Here is a 23,324-nt window from a genome sequence, read left to right as displayed (position 1 = left end):
CTTCTGCTCCAATGAAGTTCAGAGAAGAAACAATTACTGTTTTACACTGAATAAGTGCAAATATCTTCAGGGCCCCTTGGGATTTTAATAACCTGAAATGCATGCATGTACGTATATATGTAAATTGGTAAAATCTGAATAAGAGGAATGTTATTAAGAAACAATTTATGGGGAGTTCCCTGGCGGTCCAGCGGTTAGGACTTAGCGCTTTCACCGTCGTGGGCCTGGGTTCAGCCCCTGGTTAGGGAACTAATATGGTACAAGTCACATGGCGCAGCCAAAAAAAATGCTGGATAGGTCTTCAAAAAAAAAAAAAAAAAGAAAGAAAGAAACAATCTATGTATACATCAATAAAAGATAGCATCTATGAATAAGATAAAGAACAGGGCTAGTCATTAGTAAAGCAACTAATTGCTTTACAAATTCTAATGCTATCAGTGCAATCCAATTACCCTAAGTGACCATGTGAGACCCTGATAAAAATGAAACAGTGACTTTCAAAGACTACATAATAGATACTTCAGACCTCAGGCCTTCAAGTGTTAGAACAGAGCAAATGTGACTCAAATATGAAGAATTCATATTCAAAAGGAATACACATAATCATTTCTTTGGAGAAGTAAGAGGTCTTAAAAGGGATGCACTCAAGTTCAGAGAAATAATCAGGACAGGAGAAATCTTGGAATAAGTCAGTAACCACGCAGGCTACAGCAAAGCAGAGGGAATGCCTCTACTGACACCACGAAAAGAAGACCAGGAAGGACAGAACCAAGGGACAGGGAGGGTTTGAGAGCATAAAGCTTCAGAGCTCTGCTGTCAGGGGAAGAAGTGGGTGTATCCACTCTATAGGTGGATAGAAACAAGTACAGTAATCCAAAATTCCATAATGTTCATAGAAATTATTTGAAACACATTTTCCTCCTTATTTACAGGTCACATCAAAACCGCTTGATACATCTCTCCACTGGGGCCACAGCAGCCCTAGGCTGGAAACACTAGGTAAATAATGAAACTACTTCGCCCCCACCTGAGCCTTCCACCTGCCACACTGTGACTCTGCAAACGACTTGGCAGACCAGCCTGCAAAGCTCAAAGGCTCTGTGTCTCCAAATCTTGATTGTTTGGTAGTTGAGCAGAATTTACAATAATTAAATTTATGCATTTGGATGCTGACTTAGAGTCAAGTCCTAAGCTAATTTTTTTTCCCATTGTTTAAAGCGAAGCATCTTGGGAATTCCCTGGCATTCCAGTAGTAAAGACGTGGCGCTTGCACTGCGGTGGCCCAGGTTCAATCCCTGGTCAGGGAACTAAGATCCGGCAAGCCATGCAGCCAATAAATAAATAAATTAATTGATTAATTAAAAATGAAACATCTTGGGACTTCCCTGGTGGCGCAGTGGTTAAGAATCCGCCTGCCAATGCAGGGGACACAGGTTCGATCCCTGCTCTGGGAAGATCCCACATGCCGCGGAGCAACTAAGCCCATGCACCACAACTACTGAGCCTGTGCTCTAGAGCCCGCGAGCCACAACTATTGAGCCCGAGAGCCACAACTACTGAAGTCCGTGCGCCTAGAGCCCGTGCTCTGCAACAAGAGAGGCCACCGCGATGAGAGGCTTGCGCACTGCAACGAAGAGTAGCCCCCGCTTGCCGCAACTAGAGAAAGCCCCGTGTGCAGCAACGAAGACCCAATGCAGCCAAAAATAAATAAATAAAAAATAAATAAATTTATTTTAAAAAAATGAAACATCTTATATTTTTATTTATTTATCTTTTTTGGGGGGGGGCTGTGTCGGGTCTTAGTTGTGGGGCACGAGGGATCTCTCACTGTGGCATGCAGGCTTAGTTGCCCTGAGGCACGTGGGATCTTAGTTCCCCAACCAGGGATTGAACCCACGTCCCCTGCGTTGAAAGATGGATTCTTAACTGCTGGACCACCAGGGAAGTCCCGAAACATCTTTTATTTTAGCAGTAACAAATAAGATCTGAGAAAGCCACAATCCAGGCAATAAGTTATCGTTGGCATTCATGCCTAATTAAATTGTGTTAAGATGGGGCTAAACAGATGCAAAATAGGAATGTTCTGAAGGCACTACCAGAAACTATTAAAAGCAGGATAGGGTAGACATGGGCCTCCTCATCTTTGGCCAACAACAGTAGTCATGAAAATGCAACATCCAGTCAAGGCTTCCAATCAAGATGTGGTCAGGCTTCCAAGCACACGACCCCCAGGGGGTCTGGGAGGGAGGTGGCATTCCATCACCCTGCTCTTCGTGAGTGAGACCCCACAGGAAAGGAATGGGACAATTCCCTCTGGTGAATGTGTTCAGAGAAAGTAGGTAAGATGTTCTCACTCCAGCTAAACTTTTCTCACATGATTTAGTTGCTTCCCCAAGTATCCCATCAGAAAAACATTATGATTTCTAAGACTGCAGAGTCTCTCTGCCTTCAGGTCAGCTTAACAATCTATTCCAAATAGCTGAGAAGGTCCTACAACCTTTTTGAAAATTCAGTTTAGAAAACTGGGGTCTAACTTTATCTAACCTACAGCTAGCTGGGCTTTACATCCTCAGGGAATAAGGAAAAATACAGACCTGAGGCCCTGTAGTGACCAAGGACTTGGGGGGATAGTGATGCTTACATACTAGTCTTATCTCCTCAGAGAGATGGAGATAACTGACCAGAACATAATAGGAAGAAGACTCAATTCTAAACCTCATCAGAGGGAATTCCCTGGCAGTCCAGTGGTTAGGACTTGGTGCTTTCACTGCCGGGGCCGGTTTGATCCCTGGTCAGGGAACTAAGAGATCCTGCAAGCCGCACAGCACAGCAAAACAAAACAAAACAGAACAAAAATCACATCAGAAAATCAAGTTTTTTAGGATTTTGACTTTTCTGTTTTTCTATTTTAAATGCAAATGCACATCCAAGTTCTCTGCAGCACGTGATGTTCCTTGTTACCAAGAACCGTGCCCGACAAGCAATAAAAGCTCAATAAACATATATCTAAGTAAATGCCTAGATGAATGAACGACTGAACAACACCTCTCTCCTTCTTTAGCTTCCGCAATGTACCAACTGGCTCCCGGCTTCCCCTCTGACAGCTCTTCCTCTTCCTTTCCTCAATATGCAAATTCCCCAAGGGTAGCCCCGGGTCTTCTGCTCTCCCCGACACCGAGAGAGCCCATCTTTTTCCAGAACCTTCCCAGGCACTGATTCATTTTTTTCAAGCAGTGTGCTGGGCACTAAGGAGAAAGGATGGTTGAGACATGCTCTGTGGGCAGGGGCTCGTGGCCTAGCACGAGACAAGGCAAGGATGAATCTGTGGGAGACACTGTCACATGAGGCTGCTAAACCAGCATCAAGAGCAAGATGCTATGAGAGCAAGAAGGAAGGATAAATTCTGACAGGGTTGACGTCACAGAGGAAGTGACATCTGAGCAGAGCCCTGAAGGATTAAGAGGGTTTTACAGGTGTAGAAGGGCAGAGGGGGCAACTAGGCAGAGAGAAAAGCACGAGCAAAAGTTCAGGAGGAGTGGGCGGGCAACGGTGAGGGATAACCTTGCAGGTCTGTGAGCGTGGCTGGGGAGCAGAGGGAGAGAAACTGGTGAGACAGGTTGGAAACAGTTTAGATGCCACGTTGTTAGCCTTTTTACCTGCGTTCCAAGGGTTTCAAAACAAAGCTGCATCAGAATTGCCTGGGATGCATGGTAAAAATATAGATTACTGGGCTGTGCCCCAGAGCTACTGAATTGGAATTTCCAAAGGTAGGGCCCAGGCATCCGTATTTTAATGAATACTATGGTATATAGTTAGATTTAGCAACCACTGATAATGTTTTAAATAAAAGTTGCATTATTAGATTGGTATTTTAAAGATAAGTCTGAAGGTACTACTAAAATGGACTGTAAATGTGCAAAATTAGAAAAGGGCAGACCTACAGCAGACTACAGTAATGATGCACTCATTTATTCCACAAGCACTCAGAAAACATGTGCCTACAGTTCACAGGAGAGAGGACAGCCCGAACAGGGTCCCGACAGTGTGAACGGAGACATTTAAAAGACAGAACTGGCAAGTCCTGATGATTCAGCAGATCACAGGGGAAGGCGGAGAGAGAGCAAATCCCGGTTTCCATCAGTGACTCCCAATGTGGATAAGCACAGAATAAAGGGTCCCTGGGTCCTACCCCAGACCTACCGAGTGAAGGGCTTTGGAGGGTTGGGCTCAGGAGTTTCTGTCTTCAACACGTGCCCCTGATGATTCTCATGCGGTCAGCCAGGCAGCAACGTGGGACAGACAACTGGGAACCGATGTCTTAGATGATAATTTCCTCCCCCAAGGACAAGACAGGAGGAACAAGTTTGTGACTGGCATGAAAACAGTTTTGCTCTGGAAATACCAAGACTGAGATAAACCTGAGTAACACATCTAGATCATGATGTCTAGTGGACAGTTAGAAATATATATCTGGAGTCCAGAAAAAAGATCAACTATACAGAGGTCAGGGTTGGACAGACCTGGACACCATTCATGCATAAGCTACGGATGAGGCCCTGGGAGTGGGTAAGGTTACAAATGGAGAAATGATGGACGGAAAAGTGGGCTGAGAATGGACATCTGGGAAGAGAGTGGGCAGTGGAGGGTTAGAGTAAAGGAAGTGCAGGAGGCTGATTCAGGAGGTTAGAGAAGGGCTGGGAAAGCAATGCTTCAGAAGCCAAAGGACAAGAGTTTTCACTGATAAAAGGAATCATGTGGACAAAATATTATAAAATGGTCCAAAAGGAAAAAAACTAAGAAGAATGATAAGGTGAGGCATTTAGGAAGTCTGTGGTAACCTTTAAGAAAGCAGTTTCAGTAGAATGGCAGGAATTAAACTAGAAGAGCAGTTATACACCACTTCTTAAAGAGAATTTGACGACAAAGGAAAAAAATATGAATCAGTGGCTTGAAAAAGAGAGAAAGTTCTTTTGGAGGCCATTTTTATTTTAAGAATGGAGACAACTTGAGGTGTTTTAAAGAAAGGAAGGAGAAAGGAAGGGAGAGAAGCATGGGGCACGTGATAAGAGATGGTGGACTGAGTAACATTCCAGATGAGGCAGGGAGGGCGGTATCAGCCTCTAAAAGGAGGCTGGAAGGAGGAATGACAACAGAGAGGGTCTGGAGGGACAGACAGGAGCACTGAACATGTCTTTTTTGTTGTTGTTGCCGAGTAAATGATGATTAGGTCACCATCCTTATTAGGAAAGAAAGTGAAGATGTGGCTGGAGCATGAAAATGAGACGCGGAGTCCCTGGGGATGATGAAAACACTGGCGGGTGGTAATGAAGGCCCAGAGGAGGGCATTTCACTTCATTTAACCAATACATATATAAGCACTCTTGGTGGCAGGCAGTGTTCTGAGCACTTCACATACATTAACTCAATTATTCCTCATAATAGCTCTATGAGTTTGAAAGGCTCATTATCCTCATTCTACCTATGGTGAAACAGGCACAAAGGCTTTAAGGGACTTGCCTAAGCTCGAAAGTGGCAGGACCAGGACTGAAATCCGCACGGTCTGGCCCCAGAGCCCTGCTCTTGACTACTCTGCTGCTTCTTCAATACAACATCCATATGTCTGTAATGTAGCCAAGAGGAAATGGGATAAACTTCATCTTGCGCTCTGAGAATCTTAGGAAAGCAGGACTGGGAGGAGGCAGCATAAGTGCTGTGAACAGCACACACTAAAGGAAGTTGGAGTCACTTATGAAAGGATGGTTGTAATGACAGTGGACTTCCCACCAGTCCAGCAGATTCCGACTTCAAAATACACCTCAGCCCCTAAACTCTTCTCCGAATTCCAACTGTTCAATGCACCTTAGTGGTCTGGCATCTCACAATCCTACCTCAAGCTGTAAATGCCTGAAGCTAAGCTCTGCTTCTGCCCCACATCAGCTTCCTCGTGCCTTCCCCATGTCTGTCACAGCACAGTGTAGAGAAAAAGCTGCACCAAAGAGGACTTTCTCACCATTTTTCCCCAGCACCTAGTTCAGTATCTGGCACACAATGGATGCTTAATAAATATTTGTTGAATTTCAGTTTATTCTCCAAATCTTAAAATTGTCTCTGACTTTGGCTTCTCCTGCTTTCTACATCCAGTAATTCTCGACATCCTGTGTTTTGCCTACATGCCTACTCATACCTTACTGTTCTCTTAACCCCTTTTCACCATTGCTGTAGAAGCTATTCTAATAAGCTACTGTGCATCTTAATTTTTGCTTCTCCCTCCTCAATCCAATATAATCTTACCAAATTAATCATTTAAAATACTATCCTTCTCACATTACTCTTCTGCTCCAAAATATTCAGTCTCTTTATTCAAGAAGCAGTTATGAGATGCCCAAACTGCCAGAAACTGTGCCCTTTCCAACTGAAAGCAACCCGTTTCCTCAGAACACCCACACTAATTATCTATTCATCCCAGTTGCCCCGTCTTACACAGCTAGTCCTTATTCTCTCACGTAATAACGTCTCATCTCACCCGAAGGCGCACAAGTTCTTGAGCGGGGAGGGTGTCTCTTTTGCTCTCCCCACTGGACCTGCGGCACGCGCGGGGCACAGAGCGGCCCTGCTGCTCCTGGCCAGCAGCGCCCAGCGCTCAGGAAGAGAGCAGACACATCGCCCTTGATGGGTTCTGGTTTGGTCCATCACCCTATTTTAGTGTTTGATGTTTATGTTATATTGAAAACACTTTAATGATTCTTTCCATATTACTTTACTACATACAACAACTTCCAGGGTAATTTTTATATCAAATAAAGACTAATTTTACTTAATTCACATATAATTTCTAAAAGGATGCAAGTCTTTTATCTTTACGTACAAGACTGAATTTACATTCCAATCCCCAAACTGTACTAAAAAAAAATCTGTTTTATTCTTATTACAACTCTCATATTTGTATCAATTCATTCAATTTAGAGTTTGCTTCAAGTTGATATAAAAGCTGAAGTACTTCTACTACAGCAAATCGTCTGAACTTTGCAAAAACTTTCTATATCAGAGACACTCCTACAGCTGTACTTCTCATGTTGACATACTGCTTGTAGGTCAAGGCTCTAAATTCTGCAATATTTTTAGCATCTAAAATCCTGCTTTATGCTCTCCTCCTTGTTCTGCTGGTCTTTAAAAGTCATAAGAACATGATATACAATTCCTAATTATCTCTAAGACCTAACCAAGCAAAGTTTAACAAAACAAAAAAAATCTAAAACAAGAATCAATTATTAAGAAAGAAAATCATATACTTTGCAGCAAAGAAAGTTATAAATAGGAACCCAAATTCCAATTCTGATTATTCTCATTAAATTAGTCTCTGGAACAACTCACTGCTCCTCCCTTGCCACCACCAGCTTCTTCTCATGAATTCATTCACTGAATAAATAGTTATTCCCAATGTCTAAAACTGAATAGATATTATGGTGGATGTAGCTAACATAATGGTGAATAACTCAGGCACAGTCCCTGGCTTCTCAGAGCTTACAGTCTGGTTAGGGGAAGACAGACAATTAAATGAGAAACTATAAGACCATATGTCAAGTGCCATGACAGGTAAGCTATAAGATACCAAGGGAAAGCATAGGAGAAGCACCTAACATGGGAAAACAGAGTACGGGTAAGCCATGGGGTGGTGGGGGCGATTAGAAGCAATGATGTTGAACCTGAGACCTGAAAGATGGGCAGGCAAAGAGGAGAGACAATAAGGTTGGGAAAGGGGAGACAAGAGAACACACCATAACTGAGGGAATGAAAGACAATCAATGTAGCTGAAGCACAGAATCCAAAGTTGGGAATGGTGAGAAGGAGACTAGAGAACAGGGCAATGACAACCACTTAAGGGTTTTAAGGGAAGTATGGAATGTTCAGCAACTCTTGGCTGAAGTATAGGAAATAGAGGAAACAAGAGGAGAAGCAGGGAAACCACTCAGCAAACTATTTCTATTACCCAGGTGAGAGATAAAGGCTTGGACTAAAGTAATGAAAAAGAGACCAAATGAAAGCAGACAGACTCGAGAGACATTTAGGAGATGAATCCGCAGGATCTGGTGGCTGGAAGCTCATGAGAGGACCATGTCTGTTTTGTTCCCTGCACACCCTCAGGCCTAATAAGCACCTAACACACAGTAACTGTGAACAAACGAATCAAGAAAAATAAGGAGCCACAGATGTTACCCAGATTTCGCGTAACAGCTGGGTAGAGGGAGGTGCCATTTACTGAGAGAGGAAACACAGGAACCTGTGAAGTATGCTGGGTTTGACGTACCTGTGAGCCATCCAAGGACAGACAATGAGAATGCAGGTGGATGGCCCTTACAAAGCTCAGGAGAAAAACAGATCTTCCTGGAAATGTTAAATCACGGCAGCCTCAGTGGCTCAGCTAAACTACAGTTGATAACTGGCACTTTTCTGGGGGGAAGAGGCACTTTTTTTTTTTTTTTTTTTGGCTGCGTTGGGTCTTCGTTGCTGCACGCGGGCTTTCTCTAGTTGCAGCGAGTGGGGGCTACTCTTCATTGCGGTGCGCGGGCTTCTCATTGCAGTGGCTTCTCTTGTTGCGGAGCACGGGCTCTAGACACGCGGCTTTCAGTAGTTGTGGCTTGCGGGCTCTAGAGCGCAGGCCCAGTAGTTGTGACACACGGGCCTAGTCGCTCCGCGGCATGTGGGATCTTCCCGGACCAGGGCTCGAACCCGTGTCCCCTGCATTGGCAGGCAGATTCTCAACCACTGCGCCACCAGGGAAGCCCCTATATTAAGAAATTTAATGAATTTTTATACCAGACTCCCAAATCTCCACTTTACCAAGGGTGCTATACAAATATTGTCATTTTCTGTGTATGCCACGATATGAATGAGGCCTGGAAGCAATGTTTTTGGCATTATCTCACATTGAGCAAAGGCAGAATTATGTAAGAATCAAAGCAGCGAAAGAATGCAAAAAGAAACCTCCCCCTACAAAATAGTATGTACCTAAGAGGTCTTTTGAAAGTAAACAGAAGGTCTAGATGGAGAGGGGAACCAGGACTTCAGAAAAGCAGTGTATCCTAGGTAGAAAACCAGAAGCTTCTGAGTCAGACAGATCTAGGTTCCAACACCGGCATGACCTATGGTATCTAGGTTAGGGCAAATTGTCTTCTCTGATTCTACTTCCTCAATATTAAATGGAATAATACCATCTACTTGGTGGAACTGTTGAGGCAAAGATAATAAAAACAGCAAAATGCAGTTCAACAGTGTACACTCAGTAAAGAGCACTTATTATAGTTATGACACACCGTGAGTTCTATCAAGTTAAAATATTTGTAAAAATTAACGTGACCTGGGAAAGAATAAAAATAAAAACAGTTAATGTGTTAAGGTGGTATTTGTACTAATGAATTGTTTTTTCTTTCATATAATTTCGTTTTAATGTTATGTTGCTTAGCAGTAAATATACAGATGAATAAATCAAATGGGAAACCAATACTTAAAAGAACTCTTAGATTCATTTTCTTGAAATGTGAATAATTATCCCATGATGTTTCTATTATATTGAAGTTTTTTAAAGAGAAATACAACCATATGGTATCATCCTTCTTCAAAAGTTCAAAAGGAAGTTAGAGAATATTCTGCTTTTTCTTGAAGTTATCTTGCAAACAACCACATTTTCAGAGACAGAAAAGAATATCAAGCAGAAACTTGATTTGTCTTATAAATAAAACATTTCATTATATTTTATTTCTGTTCCATGCTTATGGTATTCTTTTAGCTTCCTTCTCTAGGCCTCAGATTGCTCATTTGTAAAAATGACAAGAGGTGGATCAGATGTTGTCCTCTAAGGTTCTTTCTGCTATGGTGTCCTAAAACTTGATAATCCTATAACAAAACAATATATATGGCCAGTCCTGCAACTCTGCATTCAAGTGCCCCTCTAACAAGTCTTTTCCCCTAGTGGTAGCCCCCAGAGCTGAAGCCATTACTGACTCTTACCCCTGAGCCAGTGAGGCCAAAGGGAGCTGCAGAGCTAGGAAATCCACAGAAGAGACAGCAAAATGATTAATGATTTGGAAACTGATCTTAAATTAAAGGGATGGGTATTAGATCAGAATAAAGAAGACTGGATTAGAGAAGGCTGATTATCTAAAGATGTACAAAGGCAAATTGTAGATAATGATCAATACTCTTTCTCCACTTTTACTATGAACAGGGTAATAGGAAACGGATTCAATGCTAAACAGGAGCAATATGGACTAGACTATGTCTTTAAACCTGTGAGTTTCCCAATCCCTGAGGGCAGGGACTATGCCATCTTTGTATCCCAGCAGCTACTATAGGATCTAGCATCTAAGAAGTACTCAATAAATACCTGGCAAAAAAAAAACCCAAAAAAACTTAATAAAGGATCATTTAAATTTTTAAAGATCCAAACCACAGAAGTGCGTTATGGAGACAGAACAGGAAATTTCTATTCTTTTGATATTTAAAAAAAAAAAAGAAAAAGAAGATACAGTAATAGCCTTCTTAACAATAATGTAGATACTGACTTATGCTTCAAAGTTATTTCCCATTCAAAACCCTTGAGCCTTGGTGATCCCGTCATGGACGGGCTTTAGCAAAGAAAGAGCTTAAGCAAGGCACACAGCGTCTCCTTGCACCTGACAACTGGTGCCAACCATGACCATGAGTCCGTGCCTGCCATAAATACCCACTGAGCACTGAGAGCACTTCCCAGCAGGAAGACTCTCCTGACGCCAGTCCAGTGCCCAGAGCCCAGCGCGGCAGTCGGGAGATGCGAACGGATGGGCCTTTTCACCTGGCCCCCGTGCTGCAGGAGCTCTCCAGCAGGGAAGAAGGCTCTCAGCAGATGGAAAGCAGCTTGGTGACCCTTCAGAACCATTTCCATCGCCCCTAGTGATTTACAGTGAGGTGAGTCATTCTTCTGACCTCATTTTTCATGCTATTTACCATCAAAAGGGGACAATCTAAACATGCCTCAATACAAGAGTCATGATCACAAAACTGTGAAGCTGCATCCAAAGGACCCAAACATAATGTGTTTGGCACTTTAAAGCCACATCTCATAGCTAGGCCAGCCGACTTTTAAAATGAATGAATGAAAGAATAAAAATAACTAACTAAAAAAAGACACCTAGCAAAAATGCTGCAGAGAAGCAGAAAGAAAGTAAACCTGCTTCCCATGAAATGCCCCATATAAATAAAACATAGTTTGTAAAACAATACACCCTGCTGTGAAATTCCCATTCAACTAGAAGGGCAGACCTCTCCTTGCCGACCAACCCAGTCTCCATTTGAATGTTCCAAATGTCACTTCCATTTTCAAAGATGAGCACATCATCTGCCCACAGCTGACCGATACACCCAGCATGGACACTCCTCTCTTCCTGCCTCCCCCCTTATAAGGCAGGGCCCTGGGAAGAAAGTCTCCCTTCTCCCCGTACAGCCAATTTACTCTAATTTTTAGTTTTCTTTGGATCCCTTCCTTCGAAGTTTTCTTTTATGATGAAGCTCAAGGGCTGGTGGTGACCTTGGGGGGCAAGAAACCACAGTACTGAACTAGAACTTTGAACAATATTTCAAAATAGGGGGAACTTCAGCTAAGAGTTAATGAAACAGATTTGAAAAGGTGATGAAGTTTACCCCACGGTCATCGTCACTGACAAATCTTTACACACGAAGGCCCTGATCTAAATTTGCCGAGCCCCACGTCAAGCCGTGCAACAGTCAATACACTACACTGACCTGTATGAGCCACTTTATTCACAAGGTTCACAACTTAACATGCTTTGAACCGATCTTTGGTATCCCAAGTAGAAGGTCAACACAGGGAGATGTGATGATGATCAGAAGAATGTATTGACTAATTGAATTCAGGTCTAGTCAAGACTGGCTTGAAACTTCAGAATTCTGTTTAGGCCACCAACGGCCACTAAACCACAAAGAGATAACAACTTGGTATTAGGTACCTCCTGATAGAAGTATATACCACCACCTATGATGTACTCTTGCCAAAAAATTCAAATCTGAATCAGATCAAATCTCTGGATCTGATCATCAGTTTATAGAAAATACAGGAGACAAAGGAACATGTTAACATTATAAGCAGTCAGCAGAATCAAGATTGTGGGAAACTCTACAGTACAAACAATTCAGTTTTTCAACAAATAAAATGCAGAGGAAAAAAACGAGGGGGAAACTATAGATTAAGAGAGTCTTAAGGTACCTATGAACCAATGCAGACCTTATTTGAATAAACAAACAGTAAAAAAAAAAAAAAAAAAAATTCATGAACCTGAACCACCAGGGAAATTTAAACACTACTGAATACCTTATGGTTTTAGGGAATGAGTGTTCAATTTTCAGGTGTGTTAATGAATTGTAATTGTTTTTATTTAAATTCCTATCTCTTACAAATACATATTAAATATTTACAAATAAAATTATGTGATAATTAGGACTGGCTGTAAAATAATCCAGTATATTGGGGATGGGGAGCAAAGGATCTAAAAATGAAACAAGACTGGGCATGAGTTGACAACTTTTGAGAATTCATTATACTATTCTATTTTTTTATCTTGAAATATTCCATAATTTAAAAATTTAAAAACAAAAAGAAAGTGGGTCACTAGACCAAAAATTCATATGTAAAAGCCAGATATATCATGGATGTTCAGAGCGTGACACTGTAAAATATTTTCCGAAAATTGCATTAGAACATGATTCCAACAGATCGCCACAGTATTATGATGTTTAAGTATACTAAGAACAAAATCTTTTATAAATTCTTACATAAACTCATTCCGTAAGTACAATGTAGTACAACATTGCATCAGAAACTACATACAGATCAATTTTCAATATTGAAAACTAAGGCTTCAGTTTTCCAATTAACTTGACTTATGAAACAAATACAAACTCTGCGTGCCTGATAAAACTTCAAGCCCCCCAAATTTACTCAAACTGGTTACAATCTAAAATCTAAGAAACATTTTTTAAATTATACTTCAAAAGCAGAAGAAGAAATAAATTCAAAGCCAAAAAAAAAAAGTCAACAATTTGAGCGACCTTCGATTAGTAACCCAAATGAGCTTTCAATTCCTTGCCTTACATAAAACTCTGGGTCAAGATCGTTTACCTGGATTTATTGAACCACTAAAGATTAATTAAAGATCTCAAACTTCCCTCTTCCACCATCTTTAGGAAAATAGGATGATTTTCATCCTTAAGTATAGATGAAAACAGTTGCAAATACTGATGAATGTAATATTCCACTCCAACCTCCAAAAGCCAGAATGCTAAAATAGAAAATCACTACATGGGACTTCCCTGGTGGCGCAGTGGTTGAGAATCCACCTGCCAATTCAGGGGACACAGGTTCGAGCCCTGGTCCGGGAAGATCCCACATGCAGCCGAGCAACTACGCCCCGTGCGCCACAACTACTGAGCCCACGTGCCACAACTACTGAAGCCCGTGCCTACAGCCCATGCTCCGCAACAAGAGAAGTCACTGAAATGAGAAGCCCGCACACCACAACGAAGAGTACCCCTCGCTCACCCCAACTAGAGAAAGCCCGTGGGCAGCAATGAAGACCCAATGCAGCCAAAAATGAAAGAGAGAGAGAGAGAGAAAGAAAGAGAAAGGAAGGAAGAAAGGAAATCACTACATTGCCAATTTCCTATTATAAATGATAATAGTAACCAGCTATTCTGGAGGGCATTCCCCAAATTCTATTTAGATTCTAAGATGTATCAATTGCTATGTAACAAGAAGCACAGAGTCCGGGCACATCTATTCATTCAGTAAATGAATGTGAAAGAATAAACAGCAGATGAAACAGTTTGCTGGCACTAACCTCCCTGTCACGGCTCCGCTAAGGCTGCCTTCCAGCGACAGTGCTAATGAGTGGGAAATGGGCCGAAGCAGAACTGGGAAATAAAATAACCTAAACTAGCTAGTCAGCCCTTCAGTAACAGGAATGCAACCTTCCTGCCAGGTTTAATATCCTAAAATATTCTTAACTCATAAGTAATGAAACCTCTTGAACTAACCAGAAACCAGCCTTTTAGGAGTCTTCTCATACATTTTGGGCCCTAATTTACAGTTGTAATCACACTGATGGTAGATCTTTTTTTTCTTCCCCTTCCAAAAGTCAACAGAAAGACTAACTTAAGTTATCCTTAATAGTAAAAATGTGATATAATCTCCATGAATAGTCCTCAAAACACCTTCCCACTGAAACTGCTCTTACAAAAATTATAAATGACCAAATCTAAGTGTTTTTCAGGCCTCTTCCTCCATTTCCTTTTACATTATTGACCATTCATTCCTGAAACTCCTCAGTATCACTTGCTTTCTTGGTGCTCCTCTGCATTAGTTTCCTCTTGCTGCTGCAACAAATGATAATAAACTCAGTGGCTTAAAAGTACACATATTTACCGTCTCACAGATCCGGAGGTCAGAAGTCTAAACTCAGTCTCACCGGCCAAAATCAAGTTTCTGGCGGGGCTAGCTCCTTCTGGAGGCTCTGAGGGAAGATTCTGATCCCGTGCCCTTTTCAGCTGCGAGAGGCTGCCCGCCCGCCTTGGCTCTTGGCCCCTTCCTCCACGGCTCCAGTCTCATTTCTGCCATCACATCTCCTACTACCGACTGTTCTGCCTCCCTTTCACAAAGACCCTTAAGACTACATTGGGCTCACCTGGATAATCCAGGCAAATCTTCCCAGCGCAAGACCCTAAACTTAGTCACATCTGCAAAGCCCCTGTTACCAGGTAAGGTAACACCCACAGGTCCTGAGGATTAGGACTGGGGCAGCTCTGAGGGGCATCACTCAGCCTACCACCTACCCTACAGCTCCAACCGGAACTTCTGCCTCCTCTGCTGCCACCGAATTGTGCTTTTTGCTCCCCTCTTTCACATTTTATCCCATCCTCTTCACACTCATCACTTCAACTCTCACCTTTACTCTAATATCCAAGTCTCTCATTTTAAATGTGAGAGAACCGGAGCCTAGATGGGAGGTGATGACTGGCCTTGAATCACACAGATGTCGACAGGATATTTCTATGTGGATGTCTTCAGAGCAGCTCAGTCCAATGCTGGACTGAATCCTATTCCTGTCTGAATAACACAAGTCTCTCAGACTCAGGCTAGAACTGTATTACACTTTTCTCTTCTCTCCTCTATTCTCTCAGCTGGTTCTTTCATCTCTGTCCCTCCATCCATTCTGAAATCCAGTTGCAGCTTCCTATTCCTAAAACCCTGCTTTGGTTGGGTTACCTCTCCTGCTCAAACCCACCGTTCTCTACTAAGGACTGCATGCCCCCATCCCCACCCCTCCCGACACGTCCATGCCTACACACCACACCCATTCCTACCTCTCACCCTGAACTGCCTTCCTCTGTCCCTCCACTTAGGAGTGAATCATAGAACGTACCCCTCTAAAAGGAATTTTTTTTTATTTATCTATCTCCAAACCAGACTGGGTTCCTTGACGGCAGAAACTGTGCCTATCGGCAGACATATACAGTAGTTCCCCCCCTTACCCCTGGTTTCACTTTCCTCAGTTACCTGTCATCGGAAAATAACAAATGGAAAATTCCAGAAATAAGCAATTCCTAAGTTTTAAATTGACCGCCGTTCAGAACAGCTGATGAACTCTCCCGTCCACCCGCTCCGCCCCAGTCTGTTCTGTCCAGAACACCCAGTCTGCGTACACTGCCCACCCGTCAGTAAGGAAATAACAGTACCATGGACCCTTGAACAGCAGGGGTTTGAACTGTGCAGGTCCACTTATAGGCAGATATTTTCAATAAACATGTACTACAGCACTAGACGATACCCAGGTGGTTGGATCCACAGATGTGGAGCCCTGGCAATGCAGGACCGGCTGTAAAGTCACACACAGACTTTCTCCTGCAGGGTCAGCACTCCAACCCACCCGGGGTACATACATACAGGGTTCCACACTGCACACGGTTTCAGGTGTCCACTGGGGACCTGAGCTTAAATAAATTCCAGCTCTGCCATTCATTACCTGTGTGACCCTGGGCAGTGTCTCAGTTTCCCCATCTCTGTAAAATCCAGACAACGATAAAGTACATATCTCGTGAGTTCTTCTGAGTATTACTCACGAGTTAACATATCAGAAGAACACAGAACAGTCCCTGGCTCAGAGTAAATACCATCATAAACAGTGGGAGCTATGATCAGTACTTTTACCACCTACTGCTGCTGCCACTACGATTACTACTAGTATTATAACTGTCATTGGAAATGAGTCACCACTACGTGACTATTAATATGGCTTAAAAAAAATAACACAGAGTACTGGTAAGGACGGGAAGCAACTAGAACTCAGACACTGCTGTTTGGAAGCAAAATGGTGGGGCCATTTTGGAAAACAGCTTGGCAGTTTCTTTTAAAGTTAAAGATTCATTACCACGTGACTCAGTTGCCCCACTCCTAGGAATATAACCAAGAGAAATGAAAAATTATGTTCACACAAAAATGTGTATGTAAATGTTTATGGTGGCTTTACTCATTATTGCCAAAAACTGTAAATAACCTAAATGTCCTTCAACTGGCGAACAGATAAACAAACTGTGGTACAGCCATACGTGGAACATCCCTCAGCAATAAAGACCAATGTGCTACAGACACACACAACAACATGGAGGAACCTCAACACATGACAGCAAACGAAAGCAGCCAGATTCAAAAGGCTCCATACTGTACGATCCGTCTACATGGCATCGTGGTTACAGGAACAGGGAACTGAGGAAGGGCTGCCAAGGGCTGGGGGTGGGAGGGGGAGCTGGCTACCAGGAGCACAAGGAAACCTTGGGGGTGACGAACATGTTCATATCATGACTGTGGTGGTCAAACAACTGTGTGCACTTGTCAGAACGCACAGAACTCTACATTTTTAAAAGGTGAGTTTTACTGTATGTAAAGTATACTTTAATTTAAAAATATGTAAAAATAAAAGTAAGCAAGGACTTAATAATTAATTTACCAGTAAGACCTGTCCAGCCCTCTACCTTTAGCAGAACTGTGCGTCATCTACACACGACTACAGCTTGGCTCTTGGAAAATACAGAGAAGATTCCAAAGCCCAAATGATAGTATATAGCTACTCTACAGGACTTTAAGAACGGGGAACAAAAATTTGGCCAGGGAACAAATAAAAGTCACTTGCAGGGCTTCCCTGGTGGTGCAGTGGTTAGGAATCCGCCTGCCAATGCAGGGGACACGGGTTCAAGCCCTGGTCCAGGAAGATCCCACGTGCTGCGGAGCAACTAAGCCCGTGCGCCACAACTACTGAGCCTGTGCTCTAGAGCCTGTGCGCCACAACTACCGAGCCTGCACTCTAGAGCCCGCGAGCCACAACCACTGAAGCCTGCGTACCTAGAGCCCGTGCTCCGCAACAAGAGAAGCCACCGTAATGACAAGCCGGCGCACCGCAACGAAGAGTAGCCCCCGCTCGCTGCAACTAGAGAAAGCCCGCGCGCAGCAACGAAGACCCAGCACAGCCAAAAATAAATAAAATAAAATAAAATTAATTAAAAAAAAAAAAAGTCACTTGCATCTGTACTCCCCCAACCCATCCCCCCCCAAAAATAACCACCATAAAAATAAGCCTAATTTCCAAATCTGGCTTTGAGTTCCATTATGGCACAGCAACTTGAGACAAATACTCATAAGGCAAGTGGCCAGGTGGCCAACATGTTCTGATGCCTCCTATTAACCAATGTGAAGAGGTAAACTACCAAAATGACTCAGGATGACTGTTCTAGATCCACAGTAAGAAAGACTCCAACAGGATTTTCTTAATCCCAGATTACCTTGCTCCCCAACACTAAGCAAAATTCACCAATATACAGGATAAGTCCCTTCACACATGGAACTATAAGACGAATAAATAATGAACTTGGAATAAAAGAGAAAAGGTTAAGAATACAAGTTTTATTCTAGTTATAAAATAAACAAGTCATCGGAAACAGACTCACAGACTTAAAGAATGAACTTATGGTTACCAGGGAGGAAGGGTGGGGGGAAGGGATAGTTAGGGAGTTTGGGATTGACATGTACACACTGCTATACTTAAAATGGATAACCAACAGGGACTTACTGAATAGCACAGGGAACTCTGCTCAATGTTATGTGACAAGCTAAATGGGAAAAGAATTTGAAAAGGGAGTGGATACATGTATATGTATAACTGAATCACTCTGCTGTACACCTGAAACTATCACAACACTGTTAATCAACTATGCTCCAATACAAAATAAAAAGTTAAATAAATAAATAAATCATGGGGATGTAATGTACAGCAAGGTGATCACAGTCAATAATATTGTAGTGCATATTTGAAAGTCGCCAAGAAAGTGTATCTTAAAAGTTCTCATCACAAGGGAAAAAAACTAACTTTGCATGGTGACTAGATTTATTACAGTGATCATTCCACAGTGCACACAAATATTGAAGCAAATGTTGTGCACCTGAAACTAATATAATGTTAAATGTCAATTACACCCCAATTAAAAAAAGAATACAAGTTTTATTTTATAAGTTGGCACACATACATACTATTTGAAATTGAACTGAACATGTAATCATCTTAGTGTTCTTCTGTCTCACTCTGAATATAAACTGCTCTGCCTTTCTTCCTTCCCTCATCTATCCCTACCTCCACCTCTCTTCCAGGGAAATAGATAACTTTCATTTCCCTGAGGATACAGGGTCAGATTGAGACAGCTCTAGAATGACAGAGGCTACTAGGAGTTGAATTCCAGTCTGGGGTGACCCTGAGGGTCCAAACGTGGACTCTGAGACTGTTACAAAACCAACCTGAATTCTAAGTCAAGCACAGTATCATTCTAGTCTCCTAGGTATCCCTCCAAATGAAGACTGATCAGCCTGGCCTAGTGTTAAGATCCACGTGTACTGACACTGGTGTCCTCCCCAGACCCGCGTAAACATAAGTGTCAATATAATACACTCTGAAGGAAGAGCAGGCATCCATTTTAACAAATCCCAGAAAACCTCCTTTCCAAAAGCAAGCACTTGCCCCCTCAGTAACCTGATAATTTGGTAGATACAGTTCTAAGAGCCTGTATCTGGACCTACAGTACCCAAGATCTTAATGCTAAGGATACAAGATAGGTGCTAATAATCGACCTTACAAAATAAATAAACAAATAAAAAGAAAATTTAAAAAGTACCAGCCCACACAGAATTATTAGCCCACACTTCATGCCCTGTAATATATACACATAAATGAAACGGGTATTCCTCTGTGAGCAAACATGTGCTTCCAAGGTTATATAATCAGATTAACGCCCTTTTCATTGACAGCTCTACATACACACCAAATCTTAATTTATTTGCCCAAGTTTGGTTAGACTGCATCAGTTTCCAAGGCTTTCATCAGAGTAGTTCTAATCTTTGAGATACTTCTTATCCCAATCTATTTCAAGCATTATTAATAGGCCCCCTGGAGCTTATCTTTGACTCAAGCACCTCGTGGCAGAAGCAAAGGCTGCCAAGAAAGAAAGGTCTCTAAGTCAAAAGTAGCATCAAGGCACCACAACCTGAAGTGCAAAACATCTACTATAACCTTGTGGGAGAAGAAAACTCATCCCCCCAACATCTTCTGGGAGTTTCTTCCAATGTGCTCAGGTAATAGTGCACAGCTGGTCAAGAGGCTGCGGCCAGAACAAGAGAGATTGGAAGCAGTCATCCTGATAGTTCACATCACACTTGTACAGCAGGTGGGTATTTTAACTAAGTAATTCAGGGAAGTGTACCACTCTCCGCTTCACGGGACAAGCAGTCATTCACTCGATGGCTGTTCAGCCTCTGGTGGCTCCAGCCTCACATTTTGAAAATAATCTTGTATGTATCTTCAGAGTTCTTCAGACATGGGAGAAACATACTGTAACTCTGCAGAAACTGACTTGTAAAAGGATTCCTGAGCCAATAAACGCCCCTGTCTTGATTCAAACAAAGGGACGGTCTCTCAACATACGGTTTGTTTGACCTCACATCTTCAAGCAGCCTAATCTTTAGCTGAATTTTCTAGTATTGAGTATACCTGGTCAACTCAACTCACCACCAGCCCTGTAAATAGGGAGGAATGCCATAGTGCACTGGCAGGTGTTTCAAAAAATTCCACAGCTGTCATCTCCTTCCTCTCCTATTTCAGGAGATTACGGAACGTGAAAGAATATTAACTGAGAGAAGTTGCACTTCACAATCTAGGGTGGTAATTAAGAGAGAAAGAAAGACACCAAGGGGACCAGTCTCAGGAAAAGGGGTCAGAAAACTGCCTTCCTGATGTGGGAAGGAGACCTACCAGGAGTAACCTCAAAGTAGGTGCTTTTCTCAGGGCATTGTTAAAATGTGTGTGGTAAGGGCCAGACTCAGCTAGCAGAGTCACCTTAAAAGAAACAGGGCTACTGAGTTATACTCAGAAAACTGTGCTTCAATAAAGAACACGTGGACTAGAAACAGGTTTCTACTCCTCTAGCCTCTAGGATTCCTTCAAGTGTTTTCTTTCAGAATCTACATCCCAAATACATCTGAAAAGTAAAAATTCATCCTCTCAAAGAGCTCAGAAATTTAAAATAATGCACGTGGCCCTCCTGAAACACAGAAGGACCCTATGGTCTATGCCCCCCATGTCCTCAGCCTGCCTTTTGTCTGTGGAATAACTTTAGTCAAAGAATAAGTTTAATCAGAGAAGTGACAAAATGCAGAAACAAAGGAAAACAGTCAAAGGAGACCAAATAATAATAGTTTAGTCCTTAAGCATGGTCAAGGACCTTCAGTCCCTCCTCAAGGGCTATAGATAATATTCTGAGCCATATCCTGTGAGCTGTTTACTTTGTAGATACTGAAACCCCGGCCAGCTGGAAGAAGTTAACTACATGATGACCAGGCTGTAGCCATGACCTAAGCTGCCACAATTCTGAGAATCGGCCTCAAGAAATGGGAACAAACCAACCCTGGAACTGAAGCCTAACTGTACTTAAAACAATCAAGATGATGCTGATGAGACCACCAATGACAAATTTCAAGATGACCATCAGAGCTGACTGTGCTGTCTCTGCATGTAGCCCCCTCCCTCTGCCTGTAAAAGCTCTTGCCCACTGACTGTCGGTGGGGGGAGTCGGCCTTTAGGCAGGCGTCCACCCTCCGCCCCGCCCCCCTCCACTTGCTGGCATCCAAAGTAAAGCAAACTTTCCTTTCCACCAAACTTGCCTCTTTATTGGCTTCTGAGCGGCGAGCGGCCGGACCCCACTTTCGGTTACACTCTTTGTGTCCATCTTATTTATATTCAGCTCTTTATTAGGTGAGATATACAGCTCTGGAGCTTAAATCTGAAAAATCCATGCCTAAGGGCAACTTCTAGCCGCCTCTAATCTCGCACAAGCAACAATTTTCTAAGCTTCAGATTCCTCAACTGTAAAACGGTTATTATAACACTACCTGCCACACCTACTTCAAAGGATCACTGCTGAGATTACATGCAGTAAGACATATAAAATAATTTTTTAAACAGCAAAGGACTACACAAATGTTGGTTGCTACCTTAGCTGGGGCACTGTTAAGAGCATGAAGAAATGCATATAACAGAGTGAAAAGAAGGTTCTTTTATCTGAAAAAAAAAAAGGACTGCAAACGTGGTGAGGACGACTTTTAAGGTACTGGCTAGTATGTTCAGGGAAGTGGCATGACGCGAACTTGAATTATTATTTAGAAGTGGATTCTCATGCCAACACATCCACTTCGCACAGACAGCAGAAGAAGGAAAACAAGAGAGATTAAGAGTGGGTGTCCAGCTCCCGGCTCACCGAAATAACTGATGGAGTTCCACGTGGAGAGGGAGGGTGGAGTTAGTCATGACAGCCACACACAACATGGTTGCATAAGAGGGGGAAAGTGAAGGTGTTCGCACCAAGCACAGAACTAACTGTCAAGTTACCCACAGTCCACAGATTACAGCCCGATCCGGGGCGTGTCATTTCCACAGGGGGCTTTAGGGGAAAAGAAAGAAAGAAAGGCTATTCCACGAGCATCAAGCAAACCAGATGATTCCGCAGGTTGGTTCTCCGCCGGCGGGGGTAACGCTGGCGGGGAGAGCGTGAGGTCGGGGACTCGCGAGCTGGGCCCGCGGGACACGGAAGCTGCCTTCGAACCATCGCAAACCAGAGGACGCGGAACGGACCCAGACCCGCCAGCCCCGGCCCGACCCCGGACTCGCTCCCGGGAGAACGGAAAGCCGGCTTCCGAGAGGGCACCGGGCAGGCGGCGCGGGCGCGCACCGGGGGACACCGCGCCGACCGGGGGCGGCGGGATGCGGACACTGCCGAGCGGCGGGGACCCCTGCCGCAGGGGGGGGCGGGAGGCGGCTCAGCCACCGGCCCCGCGCGCTCACCTGGTGCAGGGCGGTCAGGCCGTCCACGTTGGCCGTGTCCACGTCGGCGCCCCGGGCCAGAAGCCGCCTCACCTCGTCGGTGTCCGCGCTAGAGCAGGCGGCCAGGAACACGGCGCCGTCCTCGAAGCGGACCCGCGGGCCCCCGCGCTGAGCCTGCGGCGGCAGCCCCGCGCCCGGCCGGTCGGCGGGCTCCTGCTCTGTCAGCGAGCCCCGCCAGCGCCGCAGCTGCTCGGCCCGCCGTGCCCGCGCCGACTCGGCCCGCTTCCCGCCCAGGTGCTCCATCTCCGCCATCGCCGCCGCTGCTGCGGGCCGCCGCCGCAGCCGCCGCCAGGCGCCTCAGCCGGGAGCGGAGGGCGGAGACCCGCGCGCAGCCATCTTTACTGCTCCGCTGCCCGCACCGCCCGCACTCCCCCGTGGCCTCAGCACGCAGGCGCGGCGGCGCCCCGGAGGCATCACGGGACCTGTAGTAGAAGATCCGCGCGCTCCCCATCCCCCGGGCGCACCGGCGCCCGACGGGAACTACAAGTCCCTGGATGCATCGGGAAAGAGGCGCGGCCCGGGTGGGGGGGGGGGGGTCCCTGCTTGGCCACGGACGCGCGGGGTCACCTCTGCCCCGAAGCGGGAGCTGTCCTCCGCCCGAGTCACCTCCGCGGGCTTGTTGGGAGTCGTAGTTTATTCTTGCTCTGACTTCCAGCTAATCTTGGCTCCCTAATTATCACGTCAGTCTTTTGAAGTGGAAAAGGGGTCGGCAATTATCCCTACTTTCTATTGCGGAAAAACTGGACGGAAAGTACCCGAAACTCTCAGAACAGTGTCCTGGTTGTAAATCCAGAGCTTTATTAAAGTTGT

The 23,324-nt window shown here is 44.1% G+C and overlaps 1 protein-coding gene across 11 annotated transcripts in view; it reads right to left on the bottom strand.

Moving 5' to 3' along the window:
* Nucleotides 1-22,862, bottom strand: part of PPP1R12B (protein phosphatase 1 regulatory subunit 12B) — a 195,630-nt gene extending 172,768 nt beyond the window's left edge. For all 11 annotated transcript variants that reach the window (XM_068541907.1, XM_068541908.1, XM_068541909.1 and 8 more), the window contains exon 1: nt 22,476-22,862. In XM_068541907.1, coding sequence (XP_068398008.1) covers nt 22,476-22,766 — 291 coding nt within the window. In that variant the 5' untranslated portion in view covers nt 22,767-22,862. The remainder of the gene's footprint in view (nt 1-22,475) is intronic.
* Between the last annotated feature and the right edge of the window lie 462 nt (nt 22,863-23,324).

This window comes from Eschrichtius robustus, chromosome 3 (genome assembly GCF_028021215.1).
Source record: "Eschrichtius robustus isolate mEscRob2 chromosome 3, mEscRob2.pri, whole genome shotgun sequence".
Taxonomy (NCBI): domain Eukaryota; kingdom Metazoa; phylum Chordata; class Mammalia; order Artiodactyla; family Eschrichtiidae; genus Eschrichtius; species Eschrichtius robustus.
This window is presented reverse-complemented; position numbering and strand designations above follow the sequence as displayed.